The sequence below is a fragment of the Rhincodon typus genome, unplaced genomic scaffold (assembly GCF_021869965.1).
Source record: "Rhincodon typus isolate 14 unplaced genomic scaffold, sRhiTyp1.1 hic_rhity00001638, whole genome shotgun sequence".
Taxonomy (NCBI): Eukaryota; Metazoa; Chordata; class Chondrichthyes; order Orectolobiformes; family Rhincodontidae; genus Rhincodon; species Rhincodon typus.
Genome location: NW_025967276.1, coordinates 13,077 through 25,000, shown reverse-complemented (window position 1 = coordinate 25,000; position 11,924 = coordinate 13,077). Strand labels below are relative to the sequence as shown.

Sequence of the window (11,924 nt, the reverse complement as noted above, 5' to 3'; positions counted from 1 at the left end):
CTAAGCTGTGACTATTTTATGACTCTATAATCTTTAAAAGCAATCACATAAAAAACACAATTCCCGAGTATAATTTTAAATTTTATTATTTCAAAGAGTCATCTAGAACAATGCATGGTGCCTTTGCAGAATACAAGTGCTAATGAATGCAGCAGATAGGCTCCATGTAGTCTCAAGTTTGGTATATTTAGAAGTACAAAATTCAAGCCAATGTATGCAATGAACTACTTAAACAGCACATACTGAATTATCGCAGCTCACAGCACTTCTCATGATTCCTGAACTTCACTGTCTAAAGATTACAATTTTGATATTAATTAAGAAAACATGCACTTGAGTATCTAGGAAAGTTTTAACTAGTTTTTAAATATACACAAAAACATTTGGTTCACATAACTGAATAGATTGAAGGCAATATCATTTAGCACAATGGAATGACAGTGTATGTCCTGCAACACAGAATGATTTACCACGATTACCAAGCTTAGAATAAGTTTATACAAAGCATTATGACAGTGCAACATGTCTAGTATAACTTTTCCCAGTCCATGGAAAAATTAGTTAAACAAAAGTAATTACATGCTTCCACCTATTTCCCATCGACACCAAGTCAATCTCACTAACACCACAGAACAAAAGGTAAAAAGGACAACTTGGTAGAACACCAAGAAATTTTTTTGAAACAAGCCAGAAATCTAGCATTCATGCTACTTGCTTAAAAAAAAATGCACTTAGCATAAGCAAACTGTACCTTAGATTTGATGAAGCTTAGTTGAAGAATGTGATCCTACTTTGTTAAAAGAATTAATTTGGTGTCACAAAATTCTGCCAGCAACAATCACAACCATCTCTGGGAAAATACGTACGCCCAAAAATCTGACAGAATGGCTGCCTTAAGACAAGGAGGATAAAATCTTTTCTCATCAGAGACGTGAAATGGGATTTGGGGCAAGAACAAGTGTAAGAGGCACTCACTTGAGTGAAGTAGATATGACATCCATCTTTTAAGCACGATAGAAATATTCAATTACTTGACTGACGCAGAAGGCCTCAAGAATGAAGGTTGTGTGCTATCCAATACAAACTTTAAAACCATCAAGGTCAACTTTTATTTCATTAACATTGTTCATCTATCACATTTGAAAATAAAGAATTAAATGTAGTGTGATATAAATATTTTTTAAAATGTTGGCATGATCAGACAAAGATCTAGCAGTACAATAGCTATACAAGCATATGCATAACTAAAGACCAATAGCGACTGACATTAATTTGTTGTGCACACTGCTCTGCAGCATCAGTGACACTACTTCGAGCTCACTTCAAACATTAGCTTATATCACATACAATGCCCTCAAACACAGGAGGACAAGCAAGCTCAAGTTTCAACAGGGACATTTTCTGATGAAAGGATATAAAGTGCTATTCCAAATGAAGAATAGAAACTTTTCATTTTGCTATCAGCCAAAATTTGGCAACATTTCAAATTCAAATTTTAAACTGAAACTTCTTAATCAGAAACATTTAAATGAAATAAATCTCCAGCTCAGCTAAATTTTGAAAATATACTTTGCTTGATATGGTTGCAATTCATTCAAATATATTTAAAGAAATGTAGAAATGGGTTTCATTCAGCCGTGTTACTACGGGACATTACAAAGGTTGATAAAGGTAAAGTATATTCTTCTTCGGGGCAGACAATGATATCAGAAGTCCAAAAACTCAGATTAGAGCTATGGATTTAGAGGCCTTGTTTGTTTGATGAACTATGTATATTCTCATGAGGCATAGTTTCTGTACCTTTTTTAAACTGCTATTTACTGTGTGCTAGCAAAATGTAACATTATCTACTTTCCAGATTAATAACTATTTTGACTGTTGACTGTCTTCACATGTGAAAATAATCTAACCATTTAATTTAGTTTTATTACAAATGCACTTGAAACCAATTACAAATCATTTACAATTCATACATGCAGCACTGAAAGATCTCACTTGCAAAATACATCTCAACAGAATCAGAATTTATTTCATCCAGCACTGTTAAGCGCTTTCTTATTTCAGTTAATGGACTGTTAAACTAAGTATTTTAAGGCTTTAAGTTTTGACATTTGGCATTGGTAGACATACACAACTATCTGGCTGTGCTTGCAGTGGCCTTTGTTTGTAACAGTTTGGGGTGGATTATTTCCACATGAAGAAATTTCAATTGCTACTAGTTAAATCATAATTTCTGAGGAACGTTGCTTCTGGCACAATGCAGAAACATCAACCAGTTCAATACCTGATGAAAAAGTCTAAAATCAATAATTTTCTTACCCAAAGATTCAGGCCTTACAGTACTCATAATTGCCTTAAATTGCACAATTCACTATTTTGATGTAATTGTTAATCCAGTTAAAGCTACATGTTGATGCACGCTTAAAAAGCCAAACACAATAGCCTAATGTGAAATTTAGAGGCAAGATAATTTAAAGAAATTTTTGTATAATTTGTGCAATACTTAATCCAAGAAAAAAATGCAAAAAAATATTTACTCCACAGGATGGTCAGCTCCAAAGTTTGCACAAATGATTTTACTTTAAAACCATACCTGTAAACATTCTTCTACAAAGTAACAGTCAAGACATCATCTACATTATCAATGTTACCAATAGTTAGGATTCATTGAAAGGTTCTCACTGTAGAGAGCTCGACATGCCAGTATACTCAGGGATTGAGACATGCACATCATACACAAATTATTACTTTTAAATGTAGTAAATGTAATGATTCAAAAATTGCTGTCAAGGGTTTTCAAGTTTTAGTCTTCTGTTTGCAGTTCAGCTAGCTGTCGTCGAAGTGCGTTTACTTTTGCCTGTAGATCCTTATTATATTCAATGATGTGAGTTATTTCATCCCAGGCCTCATTTAAGTATTTTAAGGAACGGTTCCATCGGAGAAACACACCTTTTAATTAGAAGGAAAATTAATCGTTTTCAAGATATATAAAGCAATCTTTCGAACTTTAGGTTTAAAATATTAGCGTGTTTTCAATAGGAACCTATATTTATTGAAATATAACAAATACAAAATATAATAAAATATAAAAGGAATAAATCCTGGTCAAATCAGTAAGTTATTTAGCTTTTCTAAGAGACATGACTTGAGAATGTGCATTAATAGCACACTTGGGTTGCACTGTGTCCTGATGAAGTGGGCTTCTAAGTACCTTGGTCAGTTAAGATTGAGAACAAAGATGTTCAAATATAATTAATTGCCCACAACATAAAACGCAGCTGTAATAATATCATGACTGAACAATACCAGAGATTCCAATGTAGTTCAGTGTTAAGCTATAGACTAAGTTTTGTACTGATTACACAATTGAGAAAACCATTGCAACACTGGGGAAACTGAAAACAAAAACAGGACTCATCAGGCATGATGTACTGCACACAGTGCCTTCAGCCAACTCTTACAAATTATTTCCAATGTACCACAGGGACAGTCGCAGTTACATTCTGTAACTCACTCCCATTTTTCATTTTATAATTTAAGGAGCATTTAGTGGTCTGAATCAAACAACCAAACAATTTCATAATTTACTTTGAGCACCTTGGAGCTGTATGAATGTACTTAAGCAGTAAACTAAAATGTTCTTTGAAGTATACTTAACGCATGACTTTACTTGCACCAAATTAATTTCATAAAAAAAGATGTACACTTGTTGACAGAAAAGCACAATACTTCAAAATAACATTGTAAAATAAAAGAAAATGCTGGATGAAGGCATGCCAAAAATCAAATCTTTGCATTTTACAGTATGAGCTTTCTAATTTAATCTTGGAAATTACATGTGCATTTATACAGTATCTTTACTATTCCCACTGTATCAAAACAAATCATCCACATAACAATCTGCTCTAGAATATTACTTGGAGATTAAAGCAGGCCTTCTAAAGGCACAATTACATGATCATGACTTTATTCAAATAAATTCTTGCCCAGTGCAGAAATCTAATTATTCATATGGACATCAAACAAATTCAGAAGCTTTGCTTCCAGAGGTTCTCATAGAGATAGAAATTTCTTCAAATTTGTTTTGAAATTAGTTCAAGGAATGTAATTTGACTGGCTAGGCCAACATTTATTGCCTATCCCTAATTGCCCAAGAGAAGGTGGGAGCGAACTGCCTTCTTGGATTGCTGCAGTCCATGTGGTGTAGGTACATCTATGTTGCTGTTTGGGAGTGAGTGCCAGGATTTCATCCCAGTGATCATGAAGAAACTGCAAAACAGTTCAAATCAGGATGGTGCATAATTTGGAGGGAAAATTGCAGTCGAGGTATTCTCATGTACTTGCTGACCTTGTCCTTTAAGTTGCTGAAGGTCCGAGGTTTAGACGGTGCTGAAGAATCCTTGGTGAGTTGTTGCAGTGCATCATGTAGTTGGTACAGGCCATTGCTATCATGTCAGTGGTGGATAGAGTGAATGATGAAGTTAGTAGATGGAGTGCTGATAAAACAAGCTTTTTCATTCTGGATGATATTACGTTTAAGTGCTGTTGAAACCATACTCATCCAGGCAAGTACAGAATATTCCATCCTACTCCCAAACTGCACCTTGCAGATGGTGGACAGGCTTTGGAGAGTCAAGTGGTGAGTTACTCACCACAGAATTCCCAGCCTCTGACTTGCTCTGACCCCAGGATGCTGAATGGGTATAAGGGTGGCTCATGTTTGAAAAGACACAAAATGACCACCAAGGGTTAAACAGAATAAAACTGCCTGCTCCAGCATTTAAGTGAAACATAATGGTATCCTTGAATAAGGTTACTCCAAGGTGAACGGGATGCCTGACAAGCAACCATCCTAGACAGTTTGATAAGAGGATGCCCAAGGATAGAAAAGCGATTGATTCCAGCCTCATTAATGAAAGGATGTTGTCTCATTAAGTGAGCAGCACCAGTTAGAACAAGGGATGTAAAGTCTTAGTCCGTGAACCAGGCAGCCTAACTCACTAAGCAGCTGTGAAAACAACAGCTGAAGTTATTTTGTAGCAATTAGTTGTTTCTTTGAAGCCATTCACAATATTAAGAAAGAGGTTGTAGTTAAAGATTCTTCAGATAATCATAGAGATAGATTTCAACATAATTATAGACACACGTATAACCGAAGTAAAATACAAGCATTAGGGGAAAAACATTTAAACCTAGATGTGAAAGTTAATTAGTCCCAGAAAACTCTTCTCTTATCTCTAAAAGATGCCTGGTATGCCCTGAATAAGTTGAGAACAATCTATTAGTTACATCCACCGCTTTCAATTACCTACCAAAGGAGTCAGGAAGGAGCCAGGTCGCGACAGGGAACCACATAGTGGGAAGCTGAACTCGCAGGTTGCGTCCTGCAGCGTTGACGGGCCCGGAGCGGGGCTCTGGCGGAGGCATGGCGAGGGCTGGAGAGCCCAGAGCAGGGCTCTGGCGGAGGCATGGCGAGGGGTGGAGAGCCCGGAATGGGACTGCGGCAGTGGAAAGGAAAGTTGGACTCTCAAGTTATCTTTTTTCTTCTTAGCTTATTCTAAGTTAATGTGAATGGCAGCATGTGTGTACTGTATTTTTCATTGTATTTTTACATTGAATACACTCGACAATAAATAATTCAATTCAACTCAATTCCAAGTGCTGACAGTAGAAGTAGCTATATAACTTGACACTTTACAACTTTCTAACAGAAATTAATATTATGAATCTTATAGCACTTAGTAAAACCAACTGTCTTTTGTATTTTTTATATACACAATTTGGGACAGTGGAAAATATAAGAGGAATACCAATTTGATAGAGATAGCATCTGGAATACAATGAATAACAGAATTCAAGCAGTCCTTAGAAATAAGCAAGTCTGGGACAGACCAGAAGGAGTATAACCAGTAACTTTGGAATGCATATTAATAGGATGCATAGAAAAATCGCAAGGCCTGGAGATAACCATGCCTGTTAAACACCATGAAATCAGGGGAACCTGGGGCTGTCCATGGGAATGCCAGTCATGGATTAGGTGTTTCATTGGATTAGGTGTATGGTATAAGGGGGAAGGACATAATGACCATGCTGCATGTGATTACTGTAACACAAAATACTTTATTTCGGTGTAAAAATCAGTGCGTGTCATTGATCTCTCTTTCGAACTGAGCCATAGATTAAGAGGACGATTGGGTTCTTGCATCGAAGCCAGCTTCAGGGAACGTCTTTGGCCCTCTCCCTGAATTAACTGGCTGTTGCTTGAATTAAATCTGCCACTGCATGAATCCTGCCTGCCTCCTAAGTCTTTGTTCCCAGTCAGGAGGAGTTACGCTTCTACAGTGGGGGATTCAACAATGGTCAGGTCATTGAACATAAAGGGGCGATGGCTGCTGGTTTTTCTTTTATTGGCAATGATCATTGTATGACACAAATGTTACTTACCATTGATCAGCCTGAGCCAGACTGTTGTCCAGATCTTGCTGCATTTGGACACTGACTGTTTCAGTATCTGAAGAGTCTCCAATGATACTGAACATTATTCGCTGATGACTGTACATTCTGACCTCAGAACTCCTAATGGAGGCATGGACATAGCATAACTATCTTCAGTTGTTTGATCAGGGGCTCTTGGAACAGTGGCAGCATCCCTACCTCCCAGCCAGAATGCCCACGTTCAAGTCCCACCAGTTCCAGATGTGTGTCATAACACATCTAAACAGGGTGATTAAAGATAGATACCTTGAGGTGCTCCTGCAGCGATATTCTGGAGCAGACCGGATTGTTGTGGTTGTTGGAGGTCAATCTCCGGTCAACTACATAGGATGTCATCCCAGCAGAATCTTCCCCCTCAGTTCCCATGCAGTTTTACTGAAGCTCCTTGATGGCACACTAAGACAAATGCCGCCCTTGATCTCAACAGCAGTCACGGCTCGAGTTGAGCTTTCTCATCCTTTGGACCAAGGCTGTAATGAGGTTAGGTACTGAGTTGACCTAACGGAATTCAAACTGAACCTCAGCAAGCAGGTTATTCTGAAGTTAAGTGCTGCTTGATAGCACTGCCAAAACAACCTGATATCACTTGGACGATGATTGAAAGTAAACTCACCTGGCAAGATTACCCAGGTTGGATTTGTTCTGCTTTTTGTGGATGGGACATACCTGGGTAATTTTCCATCTTGCTGGGTAGATACCGGTGGTTTAAATGCACAGGAATAGCTTGGCTAGGTGCATAGCCAGATCTGGTGCACAAGTCTATTGTTGGAATGCTGCAAGGCCCCCATAAACCTTTAACTATTTCTTGATATCATATGAAATGATACATTGGCAGCTGTGAAGTTGAGACCTCAGGACGTGGTAGAGATGGAGCATCCACTTGACACTTCTAGTTGGAGGGGCTACAAATGCTTTGGTCTTTTCTCTTGCACCTGTGTTTTATCTATCCCATCACTGGGAATGGAGATATTTCTGACGCTTTCTCCTCCAAAGAGTAGTTTAATTGCCCACCAGCACAGATGAAGAAATGTGGCAGGACTGCAGAGCTCAAGTTTAATTTGTAGGTTGAGAGACTTGGTCTATCACATTCTGCTGGGCACTCAAGTAGTTTTATATTGTGGATTCACCAGGTTAACACCGTATTTTTAAGCATGCTCCTGGCATACTATCCTTCCCTCTTTATTGAACCAAGGTTAATTCTGTTGCTTGGTGATTGTAGAGTGGAAAATTTGAAAAAAGTTCATGAAAATATTATTTGGCAACTTGGGATCTTGGAGGAAAATAGATTTTTCTATCCTTTTTGGGCTATTTAGAGAATACGTTTAAAAAAGCCCATGCACATCATAGGAAATATATTGCCCTTACCTTTTGAAGAGTAGCTGCTGTCATAACATCAGCAGATGATTATTTTGTTTAAAGCAAAGAAAAAATGATAAACTATTAGTTTTTTTGGTATGGTTGCTTGAGGGATAAATACTGCGAGTAATCTGCAATATTTCACTCGAAGGATGACAAGAGTCACAGCTTACTATCTTATCAAAAGGAAATCATATCCAACAGTGCAATGACATCCTCAGCACAGGACTAAAGTCTCAGCCTAGATTATATCCTCAAGTCTTGAGAAAATAATTTAAACAATGCTTCTCCAATTCTAGACTAAGATTTCTAATATCACATAAAGACTGATAAATTAGTAGCTCAATACAGTCTTGATCCAGATATGATTGCAAAAGCTAATATATCAGAAGAAAGCTTTGCTCACCATCAAGGCAATATTGGCAGTGACCAATGACAGCAGGACACATGGACCATAAAATTTACATCAAAAGGTGCTGTTTAAGAGCAATTAAAAAAGAACACAGCAATTGCCATTTGACTTTTGCCACAAAACCACGTAGGTGCCCTTAGATGTTTCAAAGGAGCTGGGTGTAGTCTTCTCACCACTTGACTTCTTGGATCCTATCCTTCCTACACTTATTTTTTAATATGCTTTATCTTCACGTGATTGTCATTAATTGGTAATCTTAAATTTACTATTTATCTAATAGAGTGCCCTTTATTTTTGTCTCTAATCTAATAAGGTGGTGATGTTTGCTCCCCCCCCCACCCGTTTATATTATTCTTATGTCCCAGCGGTATAGTAGAATCCTTGATCAACACTGCACTGCAGATACCCTTTTCCTACATTATCTTTCAGAACATTTTGTCATTTGGAATACTCAACATAACCTAAGTTCAAGAACATGCTCAGTTCTTTCACCATATCTTCATAGCAATCTGTGGTTCTATCTAACAAACTATGTTCAACATACTTTATGGATGTAACTCAAACACGACGCAAATACTTACTTCAATTGAATTCCTTTTCAGCTTTACCTTACAACTCCCTCCTCCAACCTTATAAGTTCGGAGATATTGGCACTCTAATTCTAGACTCCTGAGAATCACAAATTTTAATTATTCCACGTTTGGTGGCTGAGCTACAGCTCTATGCTCCAAACTCTGGAATTCCAACCCTAAACTTATTATTATTTAAGTCACATTTTAAAACCTACTGTTCAACTAACATTTGGACATTTGTAAAATCTTGACTGCTATATTGTTTTATAATGCTCCTGTGAATCATCTGGGGATTTAAACTCCAATTTCAAGTTTAATTGCTTTAAAAATACTCAACAACAGATGCTGTTTACTCTTTCGTTCACAGCACTGGAAATTAGCCGTTCTTTGACTCTATCTACCCTTTAACCTTTTCAAGCTAAACCTAATTGATAAGTCTATGACTTATATTTTTAAAGTGCAATACTATTTGTGAACTTGTTACATTAGATCTAGCAACTCAAGACTGAGCATCCATAAGACCGTGGGCCAGCAGCAGCAGAATTGGACTCCAACCTCATGGCTTGGCATATTTCCCCTTCCACCATTGCCATCAAGCCAGGGGATCAACCTTGGTTCAATGGAGAGTACAGAAAGGCATGACAGGACGAGGATTAGGTATTATTAAAACTGAGGTGTTAACGTGATTAAGCTACCAAACAGGACCATGTGCATACAAACAGCATAAGCACAAGTAAAGCGATCAGACAGCTAGATCTAAGCTCTGCAGTCCTGCTATATCCAGTCATGAATGGTGGTAGACAATCAAATAACTCACTGGCAGAGGAGGTTCCACAGATGGAAGAGCACAATGCATCAGTGAAAAAGATAAGATTGAAGCATCTACAACAATCCTCCTTCAATGGTCTCTAGCATCACAACATACAAGGTCTTCAGTCAATTCTATTCACTCCTTGTGATAATCAAAACACAGCTGGGAGCACTGGATAATGCAAAAGCGTAGAGCCCTGACAACATTTAAGACAATAGATCTGAAGACTTGTGCTCCAGAACTTGCTGCACCCCTAGCCAAGTGGTATCTACCCAACAACGTGGAAACTTTTCCAGGTATGTCCTGTACACAAAAGCAGGACAAATCAATCCTGAACAATCACCGCCCCTTCAGTCAACTCTTGATCAGCAGGAAAGTGATGGAAGGTGTCATCAACAGCGCTTCCAAGCAGCATCTGCTCAGTGGCATTCAGTTTGGGTTCCGCCAGGACCACTTACTCCTGACCTCATTACAACCTTGGTTCAAACATGTGCAAAAGAGCTGAATTCCAGAGGTGAGGTGAGAGCAATAGCCCTTGATATTGAGGCCACATTTGACTTAGTATGTAGTCAATGGGAATCAGGGTGCAAATTCTCCACTGGTTGGAATCACACCTGACACATAGGAAGGTGGTTGTGGTTGTTGGAGGTCAGTCATCTCAGCTCCAGGACATTTCTGCAGGAGCTCAGCAGTGTAGTGTCCTAGGCCCAACCATCTTCACCTGCTACATCATAAAAGTCAGAAGTGGGCATGTTTGCGGATGATTGCACAATCTTCAGCACTCCTTAGATACTGAAGCAGTCCATAATAAAATGCAACAAGATCTGGACAATATCCAGGCTTAGCTTGACAAGTGGCAAGTGACATTTGCAACATATAAATGCCAGGCAATGACCATCTCCAATAAAAGACAATCTAACCACCAGACCTTGACATTCAATAGCAGTACCATCTCTGAATTCTCCCATGAACAACATACTGGAGGTAAACATTGACCAAAAACTCAATTGCACTTGCCACATAAATAGTAACTTTATGAGGTCAGAAGACAGGAATACTGCAGCAAATAACTCACCTCCCAACTCCCTAAATACTGTCTACCACCTACAAAGCACAAGGCAGGAATGAGATGAAATACTCCCCATTTGCCTGCATGGGTGCAGCTCCAACAACACTCAAGAAATTTGACTCCATCTAGAACAAAGCAGCCTGCTTGATTGGTACCAAATCCATAAACATCCGCTTCCTCCACCACTGACCTCAATAGCAGCAGTGTGTACCACATGCACTGCAGAAATCTGCCAAAGATCCTTAACACTTTCCCACAACTCCTTCCATCTAGAAGGCCAAGGGCAGCAGATGCATGGGAATACTACCATCTTCAAGTTCCCCTCCAAGCCACTGACCATCTTGACTTGGAAATATATTGCCATTTCTTCACTGTTGCTAGGTCAAAATCCTGGAATTCCTCCTCAATGGCAATAGTGGGTCTACCTACAGGCCATGGACTGCAGCAGTTCAACAAAACAGCACACCACTTTCTCAAGGCCAAATAGGACCGTGCAGTAAAAATGATGGCTGGCCAGCAACACTCACATGCCACGACTGAATAAAAAAAAGGCATTATACTGGTTTAGGGCCACACCCCCAAATGTCTCATTATGCTTTATTTTTAAGATCGAAGAACTGCATCGTAACAACTCATTTTATAAAGAAATAGTAACAATGCTTCAAGCTATCAGTGTACTTTTCAAAAGAATGCCCTCAGCAAAAACAAAAATTACTTCTGTTTTGAACATGGAATGTTGTAGCTGTACAAAGTTCCTTGGAAAAAAATTTAAAAACAACGGAATCGACTCAATCATGGGAGTTGAATACCAACAAATATTGTTCTAACTGTAGTATTTTATCTGACGTGTAATTCTTCATCAATTTGCTGAAGGTGCCTCTCACTTAAAACTCTCTTATCAGAACAGATGAATCCTTACATCACGCCAATAAATCCAAGATTTAGATCAACAGTTGTGAACTTAAACGCAACTCTACTGAAGTACCATTAGACATTTCCATAAAAATCATCATATAAATAAAACATTGATACAATACTGTGAAACAAATAGTGCTTATTGGCAAGCATTATCACTGAATACGTTCATGGAAGTGATGCTCTTTTAAAAGAAATAAAGATTAATATTAACTATTAAATATTATTTTCTAGTTGAAAAGGAATACAATCCTTTCCTCGATAAAACAAGGTGTAGAGCTGGATGAACACAGC

The 11,924-nt window shown here is 38.2% G+C and overlaps 1 protein-coding gene across 1 annotated transcript in view; it reads right to left on the bottom strand.

Annotated features, from left to right (window-relative positions):
* Positions 1–60: 60 nt before the first annotated feature.
* The window catches only part of LOC125481301 (myotubularin-related protein 9-like), a gene marked incomplete at its 5' end in the record, with an annotated part of 18,924 nt that continues 7,060 nt past the window's right edge, over positions 61–11,924 (bottom strand). The window contains one exon of the mRNA XM_048592669.1: positions 61–2,949. Coding sequence (XP_048448626.1) covers positions 2,804–2,949 — 146 coding nt within the window. The remainder of the gene's footprint in view (positions 2,950–11,924) is intronic.